Source organism: Schistocerca gregaria, chromosome 7 (assembly GCF_023897955.1).
Source record: "Schistocerca gregaria isolate iqSchGreg1 chromosome 7, iqSchGreg1.2, whole genome shotgun sequence".
In the NCBI taxonomy this organism is placed as follows: Eukaryota; Metazoa; Arthropoda; class Insecta; order Orthoptera; family Acrididae; genus Schistocerca; species Schistocerca gregaria.
Genome location: NC_064926.1, coordinates 479,954,584 through 479,981,690, shown reverse-complemented (window position 1 = coordinate 479,981,690; position 27,107 = coordinate 479,954,584). Strand labels below are relative to the sequence as shown.

The following is a 27,107-nucleotide window of genomic DNA, read 5'->3' as shown; positions in this document are numbered from 1 at the left end:
CTGTATGTACTACCCAACTTGCACCCCGGTTTGAGTGGTATGCGCTTTCTGATGCATATTCGAGCGACCACTTCCCGTGTGTTATCCATCTCCTGCATCATACCCCCTCTCCGTGCTCAACTAGTTGGAACATCTCCGAAGCAGACTGGGGGCTCTTCACTTCCAGGGCGACCTTTCAGATTCAAACCTTCACAAGCTGCGATAGTCAGGCCGCACACCTCACGGAAGTCATTCTCACTGATGCTGAATATTCCATCCCTCACACTACTTCTTCTCCACGTCGCGTACCGGTCCCCTGGTGGACCGCAGCATGTAGAGACGCCTTACGTGCTCGTCGACGTGCTTTACGCACCTTTAAACGCCACCATACAGTGGCGAATTGTATCAATTACAAACAATTACGTGCGCAGTGTCGTCGTATTTTTAAAGAAAGCAAGAAAGCCAGCTGGGCTGCTTTCACAAGCACCTTCAACAGTTTTACTCCTTCTGTTGTCTGGGATACCCTGCGCCAGCTATCTGGCACTAAGGTCCACTCGCCAGTTTCTGGCTTGACGGTCGCGAATGACGTCCTTGTGGCCCCTGAGGATGTCTCCAATGCCTTCGGCTACTTTTTCGCAGAGGTTTCGAGCTCCACTCATTACCCCCCTGTCTTCCTCCCCCGAAAACAGGCAGAGGTGGCTCGGCCACCTAATTTCCACTCCTCGAATTGTGAAAACTACAATGCCCCATTCACTATGCGGGAACTCGAAAAAGCACTTGCCTGGTCACGGTCCTCCGCTCCGGGGCCTGATTCTATTCATATTCAGTTGCTGAAGAACCTTTCTCCTGCGGGTAAAGGTTTCCTTCTTCGTACTTAACAATCGCATCTGGATTGAGGGACATGTTCCCGCATGCTGGCACGAGTCTATTGTTGTACCGATTCCTAAGCCGGGGAAGGACAAGCACTTGCCTTCCAGTTATTGACCCATCTCGCTTACCAGCTGTGTCTGTAAGGTGATGGAGCGAATGGTTAACTCTCGGTTGGTTTGGCTGCTCGAATCTCGACGCCTACTTACCAATGTACAATGTGGATTTCGTAGGCGCCGCTCTACTGTTGACCATCTGGTTACCCTGTCAACCTTCATTATGAATAACTTCTTGCGGAAGCACCCGACAGTGGCTGTGTTCTTTGATTTGGAGAAGGCTTAAGACACCTGTTGGAGGGCGGGCATTCTCCTCACCATGCATACATGGGGCTTTCGCGGTCGCCTCCCTCTTTTTATTCGTTCCTTTTCAATGGATCGACAGTTCACGGTACGTGTGGGTTCTGTCCTGTCAGACACCTTTCGCCAGGAAAATGGGGTGTCACAGGGCTCCGTTTTGAGCGTCACTCTCTTCGCCATAGCGATCAATCCAATAATGGATTGCCTCCCAGATGATGTATCAGGCTCCCTTTTCGTGGACGATTTTACCATCTATTGCTATGCGCGTACGTGTTTCCTGGAGCGCTCTCTTCAGCGTTCTCTTAACCATCTTTACTCCTGGAGTGTCGCCAATGGCTTCCGTTTTTATGCCGAGAAAACAGTCTGTATTAACTTCTGGCACTACAAAGAGTTTCTCCCACCGTCCTTACGACTCGGCCCCGTTGCTCTCCCATTCGTGGAGACAACAAAATTTTTAGGTCTTACATTTGACAGGAAACTTAGTCTCCACATGTCATATTTGGCTGCCTGTTGTACCCTTTCTGTAAATGTCCTCCGTGTTCTCAGTGGCACGTTGTGGGGAGCGGATCAAACAGTCCTACTTCGCCTCTATCGGTCGATCTTCTGCTCCAAGCTGGATTATGGGTGCTTTGTATCCTCCTCTGCACGGCCGTCCATCTTACGCCGCCTCAACTCCATACAACATCGGGGTTTGCGGCTTGCGATCGGAGTGTTTTATGTTAGTCCTGTCGAGAGTCTTCATGCTGAAGCCGGTGAATTGCCACTCACCTACCGGCGCGATATACTGCTTTGTCGTTACGCCTGTCGCCTTCTGTCAATTCCCGACCACCCATCGTATCCTTCCTTTTTTGACGACTCTCTTGACCGTCAATACGGGTTGTATGTCTCTGCCCTGCTACCCCCTGGAGTTCGCTTTCGTCGCCTCCTTCAACACCTTGATTTTTCACTCCCTGCAACCTTTAGAGTGGGCGAGAGCCACACGCCACCTTGGCTCCAGGTTAGCGTTCACCTTGACCTCCGCTCGCTCTCAAAGGAGGTTACCCCTGGTTCAGTATACCACTCCTGTTTAGTCGAACTTCGTTCGAAGTTCATTAATATGACCTTCATTTATACAGATGCCTCTAAGACCAATGACGGGGTCGGGTGTTCTTTTATTGTCGGTGCACAAAGTTTCAAATACCGGCTACATGGCCATTGTTCGATCTTCACAGCTGAGCTCTTTGCCCTCTACCAGGCTGTTCTTTACGTCTGTCGCCACCGACATTCTGCTTATGTCATCTGCTCCGATTCTCTGAGCGCCATCCAGAGCCTCAGTGATCCGTATCCGGTTCACCCTTTCGTGCGCCGGATCCAACGCTCTCTTCAGCGGCTGGTGGATGACGGGTCTCCAGTTAGCTTTATGTGGGTTCCTGGCCATGTCGGTATCCCTGGGAACGAAGCTGCAGATGCCGCGGCCAAGGTCCTCCAGCCTCGGACGGCTTCTTGTTGTGTCCCTTCATCAGATTGTAGCATGATCATTTGTCGGCGCATTTTATCGCTGTGGCATGCCGATTGGGCTGCACTTAGGGACAACAAGCTTCGGGCCTTGAAACCTCTTCCCGTAGTTTGGACGTCCTCCTCACATCCTTCTCGGCGGGAGGAGGTCGTTTTGGCCCGGCTACGAATTGGACACTGCCACTTCAGTCCATCGCCATCTGCTGACGGCAGCACCGGCGCTGTTCTGTCCATGTGGGCAATTGCTGACGGTCCGCCACATTTTAACGTCCTGTCCGGATTTTACTACGCTGCGTCTTGATCTTGGCCTGCCATGTACTCTGGATGCCATTTTAGCGGATGACCCAGGAGCTGTTGCTCGCGTTCTTCGTTTTATCAACTTGACACAACTGTCTAAGGACGTTTGATTATGCTGTAGTTTTTTAATCCTATGTCTGTTAATACGTCTTTTATAGTTTTGTCCCTTTTAGTTGCTGTTTTAACCTTGTGCCTCGCGGTTCATTCCTAAATTAGTCAGGGCGCTAATGACCATTGTAGTTGTGCGCCCCAAAAACCACAACCCAAAAAAATCCCCTCCCCTCACCTCCCCTCAGAGTGTCCTGGTCCCCATCCGTCAGCTCCTCGCAGTGTCCTCGTCCGAATCCCCTCTGCTCTCCTCCCCACGCAGTGTCGTGGCCCGAATCCCCTCCGCTTTCCTCCCTTCACAGTGTCGTGGCCCGAATCGCCTCCGCTTTCCTCCCTTCACAGTGTCATGGCCCGAATCGCCTCCGCTCTCCTCCCTTCTCAGTGTCGTGGTCCGAATCCCCTCCGCTCTCCTCCCTTCTCAGTGTCGTGGTCCGAATCCCCTCCGCTCTCCTCCCTTCTCAGTGTCGTGGTCTGAATCCCCTCCGCTCTCCTCCCTTCTCAGTGTCGTGGTCTGAATCCCCTCCGCTCTCCTCCCTTCACAGTGTCGTGGTCCGAATCCCCTCCGCTCTCCTCCCTTCACAGTGTCCTGGTCCGAATCCCCTCCGCTCTCCTCCCTTCACAGTGTCCTGGTCCGAATCCCCTCCGCTCTCCTCCCTTCACAGTGTCCTGGTCCGAATCCCCTCCGCTCTCCTCCCTTCACAGTGTCCTGGTCCGAATCCCCTCCGCTCTCCTCCCCTCCGCTCTCCTCCCCTCCACTTGGTTAGTTTCAGCTAAACAAGAAGCAAAAAAAGATAAGGCCAAGGGAAAAGAAAAAATAATAAACCAACAATAAAGTTAATGACTCATAAAATCAAATATATTAAAACTACTAATTAAACTAACCAAAGATAACAGAACCAAGGCTAATCTAACTTCATATGAAATGGTTTGAGCAACAGAACATAGAGAACCTAACATAAAGTAATTCAAATTCGAAGATCAGCTAGCAGTCATTAGTGTATAAACACTAAATCTTATAAAACCCCATTAGAAAGGAACACGTATAAGTCAAATAAGAAAATTACCCAAACAGCCAAAGAAATGATTAAATTTAAAACATAAAAAATAAAAAAATAATTAGATATAATATGAAAAGGAATCCAGTGAAATATTTTTAAGTGCTTTATCTGGAAACTACCTTGAGCAGTTAAACAGAGAACTGAGTCGTGGCGATAACATATTAGACCTTCTGGTGACAAACAGACCCGAACTATTTGAATCAGTTAATGCAGAACAGGGAATCAGCGATCATAAAGCGGTTAGTGCATCGATGATTTCAGCCGTAAATAGAAATATTAAAAAGGGTAGGAAGATTATTCTGTTCAGAAAAAGTGACAAAAGGCAGATTACAGAGTACCTGACGGCTCAACACAAAAGTTTCGTCTAAAGTACAGATAGTGTTGAGGATCAGTGGACAAAGTTCAAAACCTTCGTACAATATGCGTTAGATGAGTATGTGCCAAGCAAGATCGTAAGAGATGGAAAAGAGCCACCGTGGTACAACAACCGAGTTAGAAAACTGCTGAGGAAGCAAAGGGAACTTCACAGCAAACATAAACATAGCCAAAGCCTTGCACACAAACAAAAATTACGCGAAGCGAAATGTAGTGTGAGGAGGGCTATGCGAGAGGCTTTCAATGAATTCAAAAGTAAAGTTCTATGTACTGACTTGGCAGAAAATCCTAAGAAATTTTGGTCCTATGTCAAAGCGGTAGGTGGATCAAAACAAAATGTCCAGACACTCTGCGACCAAAATGCTACTGAAACAGAGGATGACAGACTAAAGGCCGAAATACTAAATGTCTTTTTCCAAAGCTGTTTCACAGAGGAAGACTGCACTGTGCTTCCTTCTCTAGGTTGTCGCACAGTTGACAAAATGGTAGATATCTAAATAGACGACAGAGGGATAGAGAAACAATTAAAATCGCTCAAAAGAGGAAAGGCAGCTGGTCCTGATGGGATACCAGTTCGATTTTACACAGAGTACGCGAAGGAACTTGCCCCCCCTTCCTGCAGCAGTGTACCATAGGTCTCTAGAAAAGCGAAGCGTTCCAAAGGATTGGAAAAGGGCACAGATCATCGCCGTTTTCAAGAAGGGACGTCGAACAGATGTGCAGAACTATAGACCTATATCTCTAACGTCGATCAGTTACCTTGTTACAGTACGCTTGTTCGCTCACTGCTTGAATACTGCTCACCAGTGTGGGATCCGCACCAGATAGGGTTGATAGAAGAGATAGAGAAGATCCAACGGAGAGCAGCGCGCTTCGTTACAGGATCATTTAGTAATCGCGAAAGCGTTACGGAGATGATAGATAAACTCCAGTGGAAGACCCTGCATGAGAGACGCTCAGTAGCTCGGTACGGGCTTTTGTTAAAGCTCCGAGAACATACCTTCACCGATGAGTCAAGCAGTATATTGCTCCCTCCTACGTATGTCTCGCGAAGAGACCATGAGGATAAAATCAGAGAGATTAGAGCCCACACAGAAGCATACCGACACTCCTTCTTTCCACGTACAATACAAGACTGGAATAGAAGGGGGAACCGATAGAGGTACTCAGGGTACCCTCCGTCACACACAGTCAGGTGGCTTGCGGAGTATGGATGTAGATGTAGATGTAGGATGTTCCTGACAAATTGACTTGATAGCATCACAAAAATGTTGAGGTATACCAACAAATCCTACCTATTTGGCTATAACCTAAAACCTTACACTCCAATAAAGTTAAAAAAATCCACACTAATTAAAAAACAAATAACCAACAGAAGAAAATTTAAAATAAAATATAAATAATCATAAAGTATCAATACTGTTTCTAGAAAAAATCTACATAAATGAGTTCTAAATTCAACACATTAGTCTGTCAAAATAGCAGTCAATTAAAATAATCAATAACATAAAAAAAAAAAATATTTTACCCATATGCTCCTTTCATGCTAATATGGATAAATAATCTTAGGATAGCAACCAACCTGGCTCGTGCTGATCTGAACTCGGATCATGTAAGTATTTAAAGGTTGATCAGACATAATTACTGGGCTCCCGCACCCAAGATTTTTCTTAATTCAACATTGAGGTCACAATCTGCTTTGTCAGTATGAGCTCTCAAAAAGAGTTATGCTGTTGTTCCTAAGGTAACGTAATCTTATGATCATAAGTTATGGATCTAAACCACAAACATAAATCAGTGATAATAATAGTAATGAATTTATTTATTCTTCATGTCACCCCTACAAAACATTATCATCAAATATAGAAAGATCAACAAAAAACTATATAAAAATAGAATGTTAAACTGTACAGGGTCTTCTCGTCCTAAAGATAAATTTAAGGCTTTTGACTTAAAACTTAAATTCAAAAATTTATTAAAAGGCAGTTCATTTCTCATCAAGCCATTCATTCCAGCCACTAATTAAGATACTACTGATTATGCTACCTTTGCACGGTCAAAATATTGCGTCCCATTAAAAATATTTTCAAGAGGACCTGTTTTCAAGGATTATACATTGTAGAATTAACAGATTGCAATCCTCTGTAATGCATAAAAGCCTTTTACGTTGAACAGACCATTACTACTCCAGACTTAGAATGCAATGAGTTTGATGCAAACTATTGCAACCATTATCGTCAGTCCTCCTTGGAATACAAAACTCATTTTCTGCAGTGGTGGCTATTGCTAAATTTCTGTAAGAGCTGTGACATTGAGATATTTTCTTTCTTAAAATAATGAAAAACCATGGCCATTCAAAGAGAACAGCCCTGTAATGGCCGAAGGCAATCACTCTTTGCTTGTTCATGTTGGACTCTTTTGGTAACTCTAGATCTGATAGTTCAGAAGTATCATATGGAGTGATGGTGTATCATGGGGAACTGAGAAAATAATTACACTGCCTATTTGGTACAGGTTTCTCTTGTTAAGTGCATCAAGGAGCCAAAATTGTACACATTCTAAAATGACACAATGTGACTATATATATGTCTATGTAGCAAATCTTTGTCTTATATATATAGACTTACCAAGCGGGAAAGTGCCGGTAGACAGGCACAATAAAAAAACACACAAACACACACACAAAATTTCTAGCTTTCGCAACCAATGGTTGCTTCTTCAGGAAAGAGGGAAGGAGAGGGAAAGACGGAAGGATGTGGGTTTTAAGGGAGATGGTAAGGAGTCATTCCAATCCCGGGAGAGGAAAGACGTACCTTAGAGGGAAAAAAGGATAGGTATATACTTGCGCGCGCACACGCACATCCATCCATACATATACAGACACAAGCATGCGCCGGCAGACAGGCACAATGAACAAAACACACAAACACACACACAGAAAATTCAGGAAAGAGGGAAGGAGAGGGAAAGACGAAAGGATGTGGGTTTTAAGGGAGAGGGTAAGGAGTCATTCCAATCCCGGGAGCGGAAAGACTTCCCTTAGGGAGAAAAAAAGGACAGGTGTACACTCGCGCGCGCGCCCACACACACACACACACACACACACACACACACACACACACACACACACACACACATCCATCCACACATAGACACAAGCTGCTTGTGTCTGTGTATGGATGGATGGATGGATGGATGGATGTGTGTGTGTGTGTGTGTGTGTGCGTGCGTGCGTGCGCGCACGCGAGTATATACCTATCCTTTTTTTCCCCCTAAGGTAAGTCTTTCCACTCCCAGGATTGGAATGACTCCTTACCCTCTTCCTTAAAACCCACATCCTTTCATCTTTCCTTTTCCTTCCCTCTTTCCTGACGAAGCAGCCGCCGGTTGCAAAAGCTCGAAATTCTGTGTGTGTGTTTGTGTGTTTTATTCATTGTGCCTATCTACCGGCACTTTCCCGCTTGGTAAGTCTTGGAATCTTTGTTTTTAATATATTTTTCCCATGTGGAAGTTTCTTTCTTTATATATATATATATATATATATATATATATATATATATATATAAAATAGAAAGCAACTTCCACATGGGAAAAATATATTAAAAACTAAGATTCCAAGACTTACCAAGCGGGAAAGCGCCGGCAGACAGGCACATGAACAAAACACACAAACACACACACACAGAATTACTAGCTTTCGCAACCGATGGTTGCTTCTTCAGGAAGGAGAGGGAAAGGGAAAGACGAAAGGATGTAGGTTATAATCTGTCCAATGGCCAGCTTCACACATCCGTCCACATCAAACCCACCAACAAGCAACAGTACCTCCATTATGACAGCTGCCACCCATTCCATATCAAATGGTCCCTTCCCTACAGCCTAGGCCTTCGTGCCAAACGAATCTGCTCCAGTCCTGAATCCCTGGACCATTACACCAACCACCTGAAAACAGCTTTCGCATCCCGCAACTACCCTCCCGACCTGGTACAGAAGCAGATAACCAGAGCCACTTCCTCATCCCCTCAAACCCAGAACCTCTCACAGAAGAACCCCAAAAGTGCCCCACTTATGAGAGGATACTTCCCGGGACTGGATCAGACTCTGAATGTGGCTCTCCAGCAGGGATACGACTTCCTAAAATCCTGCCCCGAAATGAGATCCATCCTTCATGAAATCCTCCCCACTCCACCAAGAGTGTCTTTCTGCCGTCCAACTAACCTTCGTAACCTCTTGGTTCATCCCTATGAAATCCCCAAACCACCTTCCCTACCCTCTGGCTCCTACCCTTGCAACCACCCCTGGTGTAAAACCTGTCCTATGCACCCTCCCACCACCACCACCTACTCCAGTCCTGTAACCCGGAAGGTGTACACGATCAAAGGCAGAGCCCCGTGTGATTTTTGTATACATAATACCAGCAATTCAAAGGTGGTAGAATTAAAGAGTGTTTGTATTTGCAGATAGTGTCTAAGGACTTACTAATAGTTGTGCCTAAAATATGGAATAAAATGCCAGTTCTAAAAACATTGTTTGCCTTAGATACTTCATAATAAAGTGATGGTTGTGTAATGATAAGTTACTTGCTTACAGTTTACACACGACACAGTCCAGCCAGCACCAACTGAAGATTGTGTGTTGGACTGTCCCAAGACAGATAAGCCATGTGCATTATCCACTTGCTGTGGGCCATCGAAACATGTGAGTCGCAGAATCAGCTCCCTTGTCACCGCTGTGTAATGTGCTTTGATTAAAATGCTTTGGTTCTTAAAGGGTTTCCTTCTTTCTTCTTTCTCTGTCAAAATTTGGCTGTACTTTGTATGTTTTAGTCTACAGTACTTGTTCTGGAATCTTTTGTCAGCCTTTTTGTATGTTTTTTTTTCCTTTTTTCTTGATACTTTGTACTTTTCTGTAGCATCTGTGACTATATGTATTTTTTTCTTTAGAGAATATATTGAAATGATAGACGAAACAACTTCTGTAACTTTTTTCCTTGTACTTCAAAGTAGAGCATGAATGGTGAAAGGGATAAAGGTATGTTGCCATAGTTGCTGTCATTGCATATGGTGTATGATACGTATTTAATGGAGCGTGGGATTATATTTTGTCAGCTCTATAAAATGAATGTGTGCATGCTTGCTTAATGGCAGAAGGAACTTACCACTCACATTGTGTGTGCATGGAACTAATATTTCAGAACAAATATTTAAAATCGTGCTATTGTAAATATTTTCTAATAGGAGCACGATATGGAAACTTGCATGATCCGTTGCTGTCACCCTCTTTTATCATGGACAATGCATATTGCATCCATAGCGTACAATAGTAGCTTTTGGTGATCGTCCAGTGTTTTTTAAGTTTAATCTCGCAAGTCTTGATTTATCGTTGCTGTTTGTTTTCTGCCAAAGAGATTTTAGAATTTGTGTATGTGAATTAAACAATAAAATACAATGTAATTGGATAGATAAAAAATTTACTCGCCAAGCGGTGGGAGAACACGCACATAAAAAATACTATAGTTATTCAGCCTTTCAAAGCCAATAGCTCCTCCTTCTGACAGAAGGGTTGAAAGGGAAGGAAGAAAGGTGAAGGAAAGGACTAGAGAGGTCTAGGAAAAGGGGTACATTTCAGAAAAGTTTCCCAGAACTGCGGGTCAGGGGAGACTTACTGGACGGGATGAGGAGGAGAGACTGATTATTGGGGACTGCACCAGACGAGATTTGAAAACTCGAGGGCTTAGGTTGAAGACAGAGATTTCTGCTAAAACATCAGGCACTAGTTAGTAAGAGTGGAAAGCTAAGTGCATTGTATATAACAGAGATGGAAGGAGGATGGTGAAAAATAGACAGACAAGAAACGGAAAGATGTAGAAAACTAAAACAGGGTCAATAAAAGAGAAGTTACTGTGAAGAAATGCTCATATGGAAGAAATTAACATAAATTTAAGCCAGGTGGGTGGTGAGAACCAGGGACATGTTGTAACACTAATTCCCACTTGCGGAGTTCTGAAAAACAGATGTCTGGGGGAAGAGTCCAATTGGTGCATGTGGTGAAACATGCACCAGGTTACACTGTTGTGTTACAGAGGATGCTGTGCAACAGGATACAGTATACAAGGTATCCTTTTGTCCATTCATCGTAATTGATAATTTGGTTATAGTCATGCCATATAAAAACCCAAACAGCATTTACATATCAGATGGTATATGGCATGCTGTTTCACAGGCGTGTCTCCATTTGATAATGTGTTTCCCACGTACAGGCCTGGTTTAGGTGGTGGTAGGGTAGGTCAGTAGGGCAGTGTTGCAGTGGGTACGGTCACAGGGGCAGGAGCCATAGGGTAGGGAGATGTGTGCAGATGGAGCATAGGGTCTGACAAGGATATTGTGGAGGTTTGGAGGGTGGCAAAATCTCAAACAGAATGGATCTCATTTCAGGACATGATTTGAGGAAGTCTTGGGCTTGTCAAAGTAGCTTATTTAATACATTCACAGACAAGGATAATACTGAGTCACCAATGATATGCTCCGAAATTGTTTTTTGGAGGGATCAGCAGTACCAGGAGTGGATGTGAAGGCTGAGGGGAGAGTGGTGGCGTAATGCTGTAAAATGTCTGCATCTGAGTAAATACATTTGCCTTTAATGCCAAGGCTGTATGGGAGGGAATATCTGACATGGGAAGGATGGCAGGTGTCAGAATGTAAGTACTGTTGTTTGTTAGTATGTTTAATGTGGACAGAAGTGCATAGCTGGCCTTCAGTGAAGATGAGATCAATCTCGAGGATAGTGGAACAATATTCGGAGTAGGATCACATGAGATTTAGTTGGACTAATGCATTTAGAGATTCCAGGAATTTTAACAAGTCAGCCTCGTCAAGAGTCCATATAGCAAAGGTAGCATCAATGTATCTTATCTAAACCAAACAATGGACTGAAGACTTATGGATCCTAGGAAAGCCGCCTCCAAGTGACCTATGAAAAGGTTAGCATAGGAAGGAGCAATCTTGGTTCCTGTGGCTGTACCCCTGACATGTTTGTAAGTCTGGCCCTCAAAGGTGAAGCAGTGGTTTGTAAATATAAAGTTGATTAAGTTGAGCGGGAAGGACGCCATAGGTTTAGAATCAAGTGGATGCTGACTGAGGAAATGCTCAGCACCAGACCGACCATGTACATGGGGATGTTGGTATAGAGGGAGGTAGCTTCACTAGTGACAAGCAAGATGTGTTATGGAATTGGGACGGGCACAGATTTCAGACGATCTAGGAAATGATTGGTATCTTTGATATAGGGGGGGAGTCTTTGTGCTATGAGTTGCAGGTGCTGATGAATTAAGGCAGATATATGTTCTGTGGGTGCTTTGAAGCCAGCAACTATAGGATGGCCAGGACGACTGGGTTTGTGGATGTTAGGAAGAAGGTAAAAGGCGGGGGTGCATAGATTGCTTAGGGTAAGAAGTTCTATGGATTGAGGTGTTGGTCCTTGTGAGGGGCCTGTGGTTGTAACGAGGGACTGCAGGTCAGTTTGAATTACAGGGATGGAATTAATGGCAGATGGTATATGTAGAGGTGCCAGACAGCTTGTGTAGGCCATCACTATCATACTCCTTTTGGTCAAGTGCTACAACATGTCCTTGGTTCTCACCACCCACCTGTCCTTAATTTATGTTAATTTCTTCCATCTCAGCATTTCTTCCCATACTACTCCTTTCTTAACTATGTTTTAGTTTTCTGCATCTTTCATTTTCTTACCTGACTATTTTTCGCTGTCCGCCTCCCACCTCTGTTATGTACAATGCACGTAGCTTCCCACACTCATTAATTCATGCATGATGTTTTAGCCGTAATCTGTCTTGCATATTACTCTGTCTTCCACCTTTAAGCTCTCAGGTTGTCAAATTTCATCCAGTGCAGTGCAGTCTTCCCTTCTCATCCCATGCAGTAAGTCTCCCGTGACCTGCAGTTCTGAGCACCTTTTCCAAAATCTATCCATTTTCCTAGACCTCTCCAGTCCTTTTCCTTCACCCTCTTCCTTCTTCAACCCTTTTGCTGGAAGGAGCCAATGGCTCAGAAAGATTGCTTAATTATAACACTTTTTTATATGTGTGTTCTGCTGCCACGTGGTGAATAGATTTTTTATCTATTCAGTTACATCATATTGTCAGAAATTGTTTTCATTGTTATAAACAATGAAATACACTCTACGACTTACATTAATGAACATACATACAGTAACACTGAACTGAAGAGATTTGAAATATGCTAAACTAACATAGATCCTAATACAATTAGAGTGATATTCAGAGTGTGGGGTGTAGAAATTCAGCCTTTCAGGTTCATAGATTACTGAATAGCTGTTTTACAGTGGTAGCATAGTATGTTGGTATGGATGTGCTTAGCAGAAATTGGTCCGGCAAACTGAGGCAGTTTCGATTGAAGTATTGGAATCAACATTCAGATGTATTAATGCTGTGAGATGGCTCATAGATGATGATCAAGAGCTTGTTAAATAGGTTACAAGTCCCCCAAAACATTTACAGTGTTCCAGCAAAGGTCAACTGGATGTAAAATTGCTCATTGTTGCTACCAAATATTTTGATAAAATGTTTTAAGAAATGGATGCACCACATCCAAACTACTATGTGCAGACATTGAGGTTGCAAGTAAATATTCATACTCACAATTAAAGTTCAAATACTTCTTAGTAATGCGAGTGCCAGTAAATGTCTGGTAGCAGTCTTTTTGGTGAGTATTATAAAAGGAAACGGTTTAGAAAACCACATGTAAATTATTGTCGTACTGCACTACTAGTACTTTGTTGAGACAAGTTCCCCAATCTGGACGATGGAGACTTTGTTTCGAAAGACACTCGTGGGAACTTGCTACTGTACAGTTTCAAGGCTTCTCATTGCAAAATTATGTACCCAGTATGATTATTTTATACAACTCAAGAACTGAGGCTTGCAGCTGACTAAATTCATTCAAGTGCCTTGTTCATTTAGCTAGATATTAAACCACCACATTGGCAATTTTGAAAATACCCTTCTTACTGCTGCGTGTTATTGGAAGCTCATTGAGTCTTCTAACCACAGTCCTCGTCAATTTGAGTTGGATCTAGTGGAAGATTAATGTGCATGTGTAGGTGTAAGTGAACCACTGTCTCCTCACATTCCTTTAACAAAAATACTGCTTTGCATAATCTTGTGACACCATCTTTCTACTAGTTTCCACACATTGCAATATTATGTGCTTGAGAGACTCAGATGCCTTGATGACAGGTAATCTGAGTCCTTGAATATAAATATTCTCCTTTGTCCCTTTTCTTTTTTAGAGAATGTTTGGAGATTAATTTCTCAGCATTGTTGTTTAAAATCCCAATATTGTATTTGACAGGGCTGTGACATTTCATAAATCTGAAGCAAAGGCAAGTTTTTGAAGTTGCCATTAAAGCATTTCATACCAGCATGACATGATCAAGTTCTCTTTTCTGGTGAAAGCTGTACCACCAAGTTATGTGGCCCCATTATTAAGAGACTGGACTTGTATTAAAGAGAGATGGTGTTCAAGTTATTCTCCTCTGTGCATTGTCTACTGTCCCCCCCCCCTCCCTCTTCTCCCCCCCCCCCCCCCCCCTCTCTCTCTCTCTCTCTCTCTCTCTCTCTCTCTCTCTCTCTCTCTCTCTCTCTCCCCCTCTCTCCCCCCCTCTCCCCCCCTCCCTCTCCCTCTCCCCCCCCCTCCCTCCCTCCCTCCCACACACACACAGACAGAGAGAAAGAGAGACAGAGAGAGAGACAGAGACAGACTTCTAAGGCAGTGTTCAAATATTTAACTCTTTCTGCTGCCGCAGATGTGCTCCTGCATTCTGTGCTGAGCATGACTTTGTTGTAGCTGTACTGCTTGCCAAATGCGGATGCCTATGTGCAGAGGGATAGCATTCTGGCAACTATTAAATATTTATCGTTTCATTTTAAGACAACTATTGGCTGGAAAAAAGTGATTTTGCCCATCTTCCAGACTGATGTTTTCGCTTGACAAAGAACTGAATTTCTTTTCATTATTGATCATAGTTACTGCACTACATCAAATTAAGTAAAACATTGGATGCTGTTTTAAGGAGTTCACAGATGTAGCACAACTTTGCATAAACGTTGTATATGGTTGATTGCAGCTTGTGCAGTGCAATGTATAAAAATGAACATAAGATATCAAAGTATTATTTAAAATTCAGAGCAGAAGTTTACCGCATTTCATTCTCAGGTTACTGATTTTTGATATCAGATGGACGGTCACGCATGGCCCGCTCATTTCTGTCCTGTGAATTGGGATTATGTGGTCATAACAATTGTCATGTTTCATAAACTGTTCAGAATATCAAAACAAAGTTTTTTGTAAATGGTGACATGCAAAGATGCACATACATTGTTAGATAAATACCAAAACTTTTTCATTCACCAAGATATGGAAGTAACTCTTATACAGCAGTGGGAGGTTGGCTGTTCAGATGCATACAAACGCTAATAGCTCTGTAGGAAAACTCAAGTGGCACACACATAAGTGTCCACACCACTTGGAGAATGGCAGAGCAGAATGTATACACATGTCCACAGCAGTGAAATGTTTAATGATGTCACTAAAATGTAATTCTCTTTTGCAAACACTCTTTTTCATGTAAGGGGCAGTCAAAAAGTTTCTATTCAGAGGCCATACAGTCCAGAATTAATATGCCAGTCAGGCAAAATCACCATGAGCATTGAGGCAGTCATCTCACTGGGGCAATAGGTTGAAGATACCCCTTTGGAGAAACACTTTATCCTGCTGTGTGAAGAAGTCTGTCACCACCTGTGATACACCTGTGTCTGACAGGAATTTTCAAACCTTTAAAGCCTGTTTTAAGGGACTGAAGGTGTGATGATCACATGGAGAGAGATTAGGACTATAGGGCAGGTGCTAGTGTCCCAACTTGAGTTGACATAACATCTGCATTATGACACTGGTGTGGGGATGTGCATTATCATGAAACAGCAGCAACCCATGTCACACACCATTTTACAATGATGGTTTTCGACAAATATACTGCCCCTTATACATTCTTCATTCCCCAATTAATGCCTGCCAGTGTTTGTCTTTCGGCAGTCACGGAAAGAATAAAAGCATGTTGGTTCTGTTTGGACATAATGTAACCATACTTAAAGCTACTAAATTTATTGCATGCAAGTCATAAAGACACGAATGCATCACTAATCCCTTGACTACATGTCGGTGCTTATATACCCACATCGGAGTCACACTATGTTGCTTATACACTGCACCAACACCGTCAAATGGAAACATCTTCATAACCACTTATATCTCAGAACTGATTTCAGGCTTCCCACTAGAGCCGGTAAGTCATCATATGCAGTCCACCATGTTACTTGTTGTCTGTTCTTAACAGAAGAAAATTGCACCAAGGCCACATTGTCCCTGAATCCTTGTGTTAATTGAGATAGATATATTGTTCTGTACTGACAGAAATTCAAGTGTGTATGGTGATTTCATAGATTAGCTGTAAAGTATACAAAACCTGTTATGCAGAAGCAAAATGTCGTTATCCAAAAGCTAACAGAGGCTGTGAAGTTTGTTTCATTCTGTTAACAACTGAAACAACCCACACAGAGTAGTGAATCCATAGACTAAACTTGATATCTGTTTTCCATTCAGTTATCAAAATTATGACTGGAATAACGTTAGCAAATACATTGCCGTGAAATAATGCTAATTTGTAATTTGTTTGAATACTTCGTGGTAGGCAGGACACAGCATATTATCTCAGTCAGAAGAGTGAACAGGCCATGCCATGTGTGCAATATCTTCCATTTCCAAGAAAACACCAACCACCTGTGCTCTGTGAGGCTGAGCATTATTGTCCATCAGTACAAAGTATGGGTCCACAGCACCTCGCAACAACCACACGAGGTCCCAAGATCTCATCATGATACTGACAGCAGTTAAATTTTTTCGATTCACCCGTACAATTTCATGAAGAGCTGTTAGAGTGGTCAACATAATCCCTGCTACAACGTTGTGGATCCTCCTCGATATGGTCTCTTTCCTCATTATTTGGGTCCTAAAGTCATGTTCCACATTCCCTCCAGAGGTGAATCCATCGAGACTTACTCTCCAGACCAATTCCTGACTCATCTGTGAAAAGGACATTGGCCCACTGCTCAGTCGTCCAGGTGGAATGTTGTTGACTCCACTGTTAGATTCTTCCTTCTGTGAAGGCGTGTCAGAGGTGTACATGCAGCAAGTTAGCAACAATAAAGGCCACTCTTCCAAAGCCTTCTTTACACCATTTGCCTCTATACAACACGTCCAATGGATGCTGTGAGGTCAGATGCCAGTTGCCATGCAGTGCTAAGGCAATACCACTGTTTCCTTACAGCCAAATAGTCTCTCCTCTTTCGGATGTTACAAATAGTCGGCCCTGCCATGGTCTTTGGGATACAGTTTCAGCCTCTCTCTAAGCTATCACCACATCTGAGAAACAACAGAACGATTCATTTTAAGCCATTGGGCCGCGTGAGTTTGTGCTTGTCCTGCTTCTATTCCTCCTATGTCTCTCCACTGCAGAGTGTCTGGCAGGTGTCTCCTCTGTGACTTTCTGCACCATCTGTGACATCTGTGTACACAGTGATTATGGATATGGGACTGCCCGACAAACTCTACCCCGTTTGATGGGTGCCCTGACGTCATTGCTGGCATTGTTGTCCATTGATCGGAATGCCACCTTCTGTGTGGAACATGATCATGTGGACATTTATTGACAGTTTGTATGATGATATCGTGAATTAGACAAAGGGCGGGGGAATAGTGATTTGGGAACCAGTGTATACACACTGGGAAAACTGGGAAATCTGGGAAGAAACCGGGAAGAATCCGGGAATGTTTTCATCCAGGAGAAATATGGGAAAAAGCAGGAATTTCTTAGAATTCCAGAAATTTTACCTTGTTTTAGTTTTCAGTTAAATTTTTGTAATTTTTACTGATAATAACTGATATTCTAACAAAGAATTTTACTTTAGCTCGTTACTTCAGAATAATACTGCAGCACTAAAATATAAATGAGAGAATAACATCAATAAAAAATCCCAGTTCATCCAGGAGAAATATGGGAAAAAGCAGGAATTTCTTAGAATTCCAGAAATTTTACCTTGTTTTAGTTTTCAGTTAAATTTTTGTAATTTTTACTGATAATAACTGATATTCTAACAAAGAATTTTACTTTAGCTCGTTACTTCAGAATAATACTGCAGCACTAAAATATAAATGAGAGAATAACATCAATAAAAAATCCCAGTTTCATAGAAAATGCGTCATTTACACCAACAAAACAGTGCACACGTAAGTGTCTGCCAACAGCAACATGTGTCAAAGACTGTGCAGTAATTCGTAACAACAAATTACTTTTGATGAGTCTTTCTCGTGAGCACCATTTCGATGAGTGTGAGGAAGACTATACATTACAACAAACTGGGTTCGATGAGCACGACGTCACAACTGTTTACTTTTATAATAGGTTATGGGAAAATATTGCGAATGTTGGGTTGAGAAGTGGTACTTAAAACTAATTTTCCTTTTACGGAAAGTGAATTATGTTTCTTGTGACAATGTACTAAGAATTTCTTAAACCACATAATGTTAGACTCTTTTAAACTTAACACTGAGGACCAGCCACTTAGAAAAAAACCAATCATTTGTGCTGTTAAATTTTATCGGCGCTTGTGTGTTCGATGTATCAGAAAGGTAACACACACACACAAAACAGAGAACATTTCAAGGTTAGTTCTTATATTTATTTTAATTCTTTCAAAGATTACAAATTATACAGTAACGATGGAAAAAGTATAATTATCCGTATAAAAAAGTGCTAAGTGAGTTCTTTAGCAATTTCATACGTAATTGGCTTTTCTATTTTGTGGAAAAGTAAGTACTGAACGGTCATGTATTCATCCAGGGAAACTTCAAAATATTCTGTTTGCAGCAGTGAAATTTATAATCATGCTCGTATAAATATTCAGCTGTTGCAATTTAAGGTGTGCTCTTAGGATCCTGCGTAACCACATCGTTGGAATAAAAACAGCAAAAACTTTTTGACGGTCAACATCATATTTTCAGCTTAGCTTTTCTAGTAGTTATACTGTATGTACATTAATTTAAACCATTAACTTCATTTCTTATTTATGCATTCACACTTCTTCACAGTGATGTTGCTATTGCCTAACTACATCACTTGTCTTGTGTTCTGAATGTTTGCTGTCATTGACTTGCGAGATCATGTGTCATGAGCTGTAATTGGCTTACAAAAGTGCGTTGGAATCTTGATGTCAGTGCTTCAGAAGCTGACGTGCTGTATTTGGTGGAATTTGTATTTACACTTTTGTAATACAAACCGCTCATCGAAGATCTTTGCAAAACCGTCTTATTTTTTGGTGGGTTTTGTTTGCTAATGTGTCCGGAACTTCTGTTCTGGTGAATAAAACCTTGACTATTCAAAGAATTGATATGTTTTATAACTCCAGGGGATAGTATATTGTTACTTAACATGGAAAAAGTGTTCTTTCAGCTGGGAAAAAGCGTGTTTTCACCTGAAAAGAAGTGAAATTTGTCCATGGAAAAGTGTATTTTCACCCGATAAAAAGTGCATCTTTAGCCGGGAAATTCGGGAATTTTTTTGTCTTGCCTGTGTATACACCCTGGTGTATGTGTGTCCTGAGCCACCAACCTCTCACTGCTGTGGATGTGAGTTAACTTCAATATCTTAGTGAATAAAAAAGTTTTGAGTATTTATCATACAACATATTTGCCTCATTGTGTGTTATAATTTGCAAAAAAAAAGCTCATTTTGATATCTTGAATCATTTGACCTATGATGAATCGTGAAGTGCACGGATGGCCACCTCGTGTATGTCTGTCTGCCGAATATAAAAGCCAATAACTCGAGACTGAAATGAAATATTGTTCTGCTTGAAATTTTATATGAAATTTCAATACCTTACCTAAATTTCATTTACTGCAATGTATGAGCTAAAATCAACCATATACAAAGATTATGTAGTTCATTTTTGTCTCTGCAAACTGTTTAAAATTGCATGGAACGTTTTACTTAATTTGATGCAGCAGAGTGTAAGCATGATGTATAACAAGAAGAAATTAATTTCTTTATCTAATGACACTATCAGGTGATAAGATCTGCAAAAACAAATTTCCCTTACCTAATAGTTTTCAGGAAATCGGATGATAAGTATTTCAAATCGGTGGGACACCATCACTTAGCACAAGCGCAAACACCTGCTGAGGAATAGAGCCATAATAAAAACCATCTTCAGCATTGAATGCAGAGAACACATTTGTATCAGCAGAAAGTTTAATGTTGTATAGTCGTAGCAAGCAATATTAACAGCAACTTTATACTTTCTGAAGTTATCTATAATGAAGTTCTGCCTAAAAAAAATCTGCAGAAACATCCAGTCAGATCTTAATAACATTCCAAAGTGATGCAGAGATTGGCAACTTGCCATAAATGTACGCCATTGTAAAATAATGCTCTTCATCAGATGTAGTATCCTGATACTCCAATATTAATGATACACAATTACAATGTGTCAACTTCTGCAAATACCTGGGTATAAATTTGTAGGAATATGAAGTGGAATAATGATGTAGGCTCATCCTTAAGTGAAGCATATGGCAACTTCACTTCAACAGAGTCTACAAAGGAGACAACTAACTAATCATTTGTGTGTATGATCTTAGAATATTGCTCAAGTGTGTAGGACCCATACCAGATATGACTAGCAGCAAGTATTGAATATACACAAAGGAGGACAACATCAGTGGTTACAGGTTTGCTCGACTCAGTAAGAAAGCTTCGTGGAAATGTTGAGAAATCTGAATTGGCAGACACTTAAAGATTGACTCAAATCAGCAGCCTCTCAACAAAATTTTGAAAACCAATTTTAAGTTAAGAATCTACACACATTCTTCATCACCTAGGTATTACCTCTATGATTATCTTTAAGACAAAAGTACGTGAATTAACAGCACACAGTGACATTTAAGCATTCATTCTTTCTGTGGTCCGTACATGGTTACAAAGGCAAGAAACTTTAAGATGTAATACTGTGCAGAGTTGTTCGTGTAGAATGTTTGTGTGGATGTAAATAGATGTAGATATCGGTGAAAGATTTTAACTGCCTCATCAGGAATTACTACAAAATTTCAGAAAAGAAGTTTCCATGAATAGCCTGAAAAAAAGATAAGTTACAGACATAGTTCGAATAGTTACATACAAGAGTTAGTCATTAATGGAGATGTATACCATTGAAATACTTTATTGTATGACCAACAATTATTATTCAACGAAACACCATAAAAGGTACCAAGCGAGGTGGCATAGTGGCTAGCACACTGGACTTGCATTTGGGAGGACGATGATTCAAACCCATGTGTGGACATCCTGATTTAGGTTTTTTGTAATTTCCCTAAATTACTTCTGGCAAATACCAGGATGGTCCCTTTGAAAGGGCACGAATGACTCTTTCCTAATCTGATGGGATCGATGAGCTTGCTGCTTGGTCCCCTCCCCCAAATAAAACAACCAACCATAAAAGGTGTTATGATAATAGTGTAGTGTGCACGAGCAAAGTAATGCGTAATACATGGTTGTGCCATGCTCAGTATGGGCGGCAGGGGAACAAGATGTTACTCATTTCTGATGGTCAGTGGGAGTGAAACTGTAACAAATCTTTAACACAAGTCAGTGTTCAGTATGTAGATACTTTTATATAAAAAAGTAGGATATATGACTGTGAACAAGGATTCGAGAATAGAAGTCACAGTGCCAGTGGCAAACAGCTGAGTGGAAGACTAATGTGCATATAAACTAAGACAGTAAAATTAAAGATAAACATGCTAATCAGAGTCATCAGAAGCATCAATATTAATGAAATTGTTGTTTTCATCAATAACTCTCATTTCTATTATCAGTGGTGGCTTATGCAAAATTTTACCAATGTTTTACAATTTGGTGGCCTGTAGCCTTTTGACTTACAAGGGTAGTATGTAAACTGAACTGTTTAAATATATTTAAATTTTACAGTTAATTGTTTAACATTGTGAGCAATAAAGTAAAATAGAAAAAAGTGTGTTGGTTGCAGTGGTAATAGAACCAGTCACTGTTGCTAACCTTTCACCCATAGTGTCATTAATGCAGCCACTGTTGGGAAAGCCCCTCATGCTGTGCGCTTCCACAATAGGTTATACACAAATACTGATCCAGTGCTGTGAGCAATGTAGCACTCTGCGCTAGAAGGGATGAGAACACATCAGAGCACAGCTGCATCCCTTTTCTGCGTTGATTGTAGCCCAGCTGGCCATTCTTTCAGCACTTGACACAAGTTGCTCGTTATCACAAAGAGAATGCTACAAAACATGTTTTTGTCCATTTTATTTGCATACCAGCATGCATTTGGCTTTCATTTCAAGAGATGTGGCATTAATTTAGAACTGTAGCTACAGTGTGCTGTAGCACATTAGCACATGATTACCAGCTGCCACTATGTAATATAATAGTATACATATTGGCCTTGGATTTGGGCTAGTGAGTAAATAGTGGGTACAAAGGCAGCAGTCACAAACATGCATGGGAGACATGTTCCAGGAGCTTGTGAAGTAAATGCTATTCTAGACCTAATCTGACAAGTGGCAAGTCCTGTGCAGCACTATCACCCACAGAGTAAGATTATTGATGATGCTGAAGTATTTGTCCTCAGCCAAGAAAATTTGGGATATGAGCATCCACTGGAAATTTCTGAACATCTTTTGTGGATAAAAGCAACAGTTTACCCTCTTTCCCTCCACCCTATCCTGCCCCAATTGAGCCCCTGAGTGGCTCATTACTACTAGCTAGCATATTGCTCACAAGTTTATATGGACCTTTAGCATTTTGCCCTTTATAGTCCGTCTGTCTCTGTTTCTTCCTTAGGTTCTGCTATCTGGAAATCTTATTTGACTGATCCTTTATTTGCACTTTGAACAAAGCTGTATCACAAGATTTACTTGACTGTGAACTCCTATTTGTCCGGCTGTTACTCTAATGTAGAGCTTCATCTCATCTGTTTAGATTATAGTCAAAGGAGTCGTTGGCTTGGTATGTTACCCATGGTGGCATCATAATTTATGTGCGGATGATAGTGTTCTCAAAATCTGATTTTGCTGAGTTATCTTTGATTTGACTAATATCTTTGAACATTCTTTTCCTGTTAGATTGTTGCATGGGCATCTTCTTTGCAATTGTGTTAAATACATTGTGTAATTTAAACTGTGACAACAACTTTGTAATAAAGCAGCATCAAAAAGGAACATGTGACAGTCTTGTTGTACTAGGCAAGAGTACGAGTTTCTATTTAAGTAAAGTATGGGATCTGACCTCAAGCAGTGTTCAGATCGAGGACTGTGGTAAGCACTGATGTTTTACTGACTGAGATCCTCATATCACAACCCATCAGTGTATTGACTGAGATCTGGAGAAGTACTCTCATACTCTGGGAAATAAGCTAGGAAAGTAGGCTGCTACTCAGTGGAAGATATTTCATGATTAGAACTCTCCAACAACAACACACCGTACTATTGAAATGAAAAATTTATGGCATCAGGTTCAGTAATAGAGTAGAAACAAAAAAGCATGTGGCTTCTCAGGCTGTCTTGCGGTGACAGCTGAATGTCTGAGCATAAAATTAATAGTACAGGAGTAAACAATTCCACTCATGAATACCAGATGCATTGAATTATCGACAGGCACCCAAAAAGAATTAAAACTATGCTGGCCTTTGAATGAAATCCTTTAATGTGCTGGGACATGCTCACGCACATCTGCCTATCTACATTGTGTTAGCCACTGTAGTTACAAGGTGTGTGTGTGTGGGGGGGGGGGGGGGGGGGGGTTACCAGAATGTAAGTTTGGTCGTGCAGTGTTCGGTTGGCTCACAACCAGGGGTTCCAGCTTGTGAAAAATCACTGCCGGTGCTCAGAATCAGAGTTCACAAATGTTGAAAACTAAGCCTCTTGGAAATACAGTTTCAGGTATATTTGAATAAGCAGTGCTTGATAAAGGTAAGCAAACAATTATTTATTAGATTATTTTTCCACACTAAATTGAAATGCCGTATGACAGGAGTGGCTGGGAGACCCCCTAAGAGAAGATTCAGCCACCTAGTTGGAAATATGCTCCATGCCTGCAGGCACCTTCCCTTTATAAAGAAGGACGTCTGTGTGTGGAAGTGTGTGTGTTAAGTGTAGTCAGTATAATGGGTGTATGGAGAGTGTAGTGTCTTGTTCAAATTGGAGATTGATGGGAGAAGGGAGAGGGTCAAACTTGGTGCCTACACATGGCGTACTTCTTCCAAAAAGCACCTAAGGGGCCACCAAGCATAACATCTCCATCCAACAGACGGATCACCATCAGCAGTGTCACTTGGCTTCATTTCGTGAGACACTGGAATTTAACCCAGGACATTGGCATAAAGACTGGTGATCAGAAACTGTACATCACCATGTCTCCTCCTCTTCCTGGTGAAACACTGACAGTGAAAAATTGATCGACCACTAGGAGCTGAAGTGGCTTATCTCTTAATCAAGCACTACCGCACATGCGGGCTTTAGCAAACTTGACTACAGAGGGGACTGTTTTCCACACTAATAATTAATACAAAAAGTAAACCACCATCAACATACAATAATTTTATTTTCAACGATGTCTGTAATTTCTAATTCACACTCATAAAGAATGTCTTCTTACAAATAGTGGATGGTTTGATGAAAATGTTTTCCTCAGTGTCAAGCTCAGCTTTCACATCTTATTTATGGACATGCACGATAGCGTTGCTGCTCAATTTATCTTGCATCATGGTGTTGCTCAGGTAAGTCTTAAGTCTTCTAAGGGTGCAGAATGAATGTTCTGCTGTACATGTAGAAACTGGTATAATTAAAGTAATCTTTATCAATTTCATCACCTCTGGAATCAATTTGCTAACTTACGTATTTGAGGAAAAGAAGTGTTTTAAATCTTCTGAATGTCCAATAAAATAATTTTTACATTTACACACATGTAAAAAAAATATTTCTGGGCAATTTTAATATTTGTGAGTAAGACATCAATATAAAATTCTTTTACATAACTGCAATATTTAGTTTTGGAAATAAGAAATGTTGCTATTTCTTTTAAGTTAATCATAGCAGCTATGGAAAATCGCTCCTCGAAACACTGAACCACAATTTCTAAAATTTCAAAATAAATTGTCTCGTAATAACAACAGGGACTGGTAAAAGCATTGGGTAGAGTACAGTCATAAAGTTTTCAAGAAATCTTCAAACTTATTGAACTGTTAACTCTTGCACATCAAAATTTTTTTGCTCAGTTCCAAGTAAGAGTTCAATAATTCATCTAAACTTCCATCAGTTCTAAATAGTGTCACAATATTTCATACACTATAAATATTAATATAGCCCATGGCTTTTTGGAGCTTTAGGGAGGAATTTTGCAGTAAAGCTTTCAAAACTTCATCTGGCTCTAAAATTTTGATAAGAAGTGTAGTGATGAAGATAAATTCAAAACAGCACAGAAAATTTAAGAAACTTAACTGTTGATAATTCTGGAAGGTAGTTTATCAGTGAACTTGTTCTGACAGAGCTAAAAGGCCGAAGAGCTATAGGATGAGTAATGCTTTTGGATGAAGACTATGCAATATCTCATAACAAAAAAACTGCTTTTGATGAGCAGGACATCACAACTGTTTGTTTGTAACAGGTCATGGGAAAATATTGTGAATGGTTGGCTGAGCAGCATTACTTTCAAAGTAAAATTGCTTTTATGCAAGATGAACTGTTATGTGTGAGAATGTGTGATGAATTGCTTAAATCACAATCATTTGTGTCTCATTCAAAACTTAACCCTTTGAGGTCCAGTTACACAGAAAAATTTCGGGTCCATAACACCAGCCATTTATGCCATTATTTAAAACTTTACTGGCACCTTTGTGTTTTATGTATCTTAAAGGCTAACATGCTAAAAAGACCAATACTGTATGTGGAAGCTTAGCTATAGCTATGCTGTATATGTAGTAATTTAAAACATTAACTTCTCCTATTTGTGTATTTGCGCTACGTAATGGTAATATTAGCAGACTGCATCACATGTCCTGCACTCTGAGTGTCTGCTCCCATTGGCTGGTGAGATCATGTGACCTGAACATTGATCAGCTGACAAAAGCACATCACAGTCTCAATTTCAGTGCTTTGGAAGCTGTTGTACTGTATTTGGTGGAATTTGCATTTATAGTTTTGTAATATGAAAATATGCAGTGTACATGTTTTTGTGCATCAAAGATCTTTCCAAAACACACTTTTTTTGCTGGTTTTTATTTTCTGTAGTACTGAGAAGTTCTATGCCAATGTATAGAACCTTTACCATTCAACAGATTGACAGGTTCTATAGCTTCGAGGGAAAGTATACTGTCACTTAACATGCAAAAAAAGTGTTTTCACTGAGGTATTACGTGTTTTCACCTGGGAAATATGTATTTTTATTTTTAACTGGGAAATGCGTGGTTCTCTCTCTCTCTCTCTCTCTCTCTCTCTCTCTTTCTCTCTCTCTGTGTGTGTGTGTACACATCCCACTTATGTTGTGTGAATGCAATCTGTAATTTGTACACTGAAGCAAAGAGAACAGTTATCAGTTGCCTTCAGCAACTAACTCTAACAATCCATTACAGAACTACTCTTGGAGATTTTATTTCTCCCATCTTCCTTTTAAACATTAAACACTGCACATTCATACCTTTATCAGTTGCAGTTTCCTACTACAGCAAGATATATGATGATTTGACTTTTCATGACAAGTAAACCTTTCTAACACTTTGTTCCAAGAAGAAAAATCCTACTTTAAGTGAATGCTTTTATCATGTCTTCATATTGTTTAGTTTTCTTCACAAAAGGTCCACTACAGGAACTCATTTCCATACATACAGCCACAAAACACTTTACTGCACTTCTTATTGTATGACATCCACTTGTATTTGTCTTCCCAAATTTTTGATAAGAAAGACCACCACTACCACCACCACCATGACCGGGTTTCTTTGTTTCATTCAGTACAGCAATTGGATTGGAGCCATGTGAAGCAACATCTGCATATGTCATAGCCAAATCATTTTTCTTCTTTTTTGGGTGAACAATGAATTTATGCATTACAAAAACAAACTACAGTAAAGAAATAAACAAAGTAAATTGTAATTGTAAATGCTGCTGCATTGTGTAATAAAAAGTGTTAACTAAAACTTGCTGCCCCACAAAGAATGGTACTAAATGATTGTAGATCTGTTGACATGAATCAGGTGGTGTAAACCTTTTCTGGCCGTTGCCCATTGGGTGGGATGATCAAAAACTTTCATGACCTTTCTGTGAGAGAGTAGTGCTGAGGGCTTTTCCGTTATTTCTGGAGGACTGAGACATGCCAGGCTGTGCTTGAATGGGCAGCACAAATG

The 27,107-nt window shown here is 40.9% G+C and overlaps 1 protein-coding gene across 5 annotated transcripts in view; it reads left to right on the top strand.

Annotated features, from left to right (window-relative positions):
* The window catches only part of LOC126282259 (zinc transporter 1), a 268,171-nt gene that overhangs the window by 232,540 nt on the left and 8,524 nt on the right, over positions 1-27,107 (top strand). For all 5 annotated transcript variants that reach the window (XM_049981856.1, XM_049981857.1, XM_049981860.1 and 2 more), the window contains one exon: positions 9,125-9,232. In XM_049981856.1, coding sequence (XP_049837813.1) covers positions 9,125-9,232 — 108 coding nt within the window. The remainder of the gene's footprint in view (positions 1-9,124; positions 9,233-27,107) is intronic.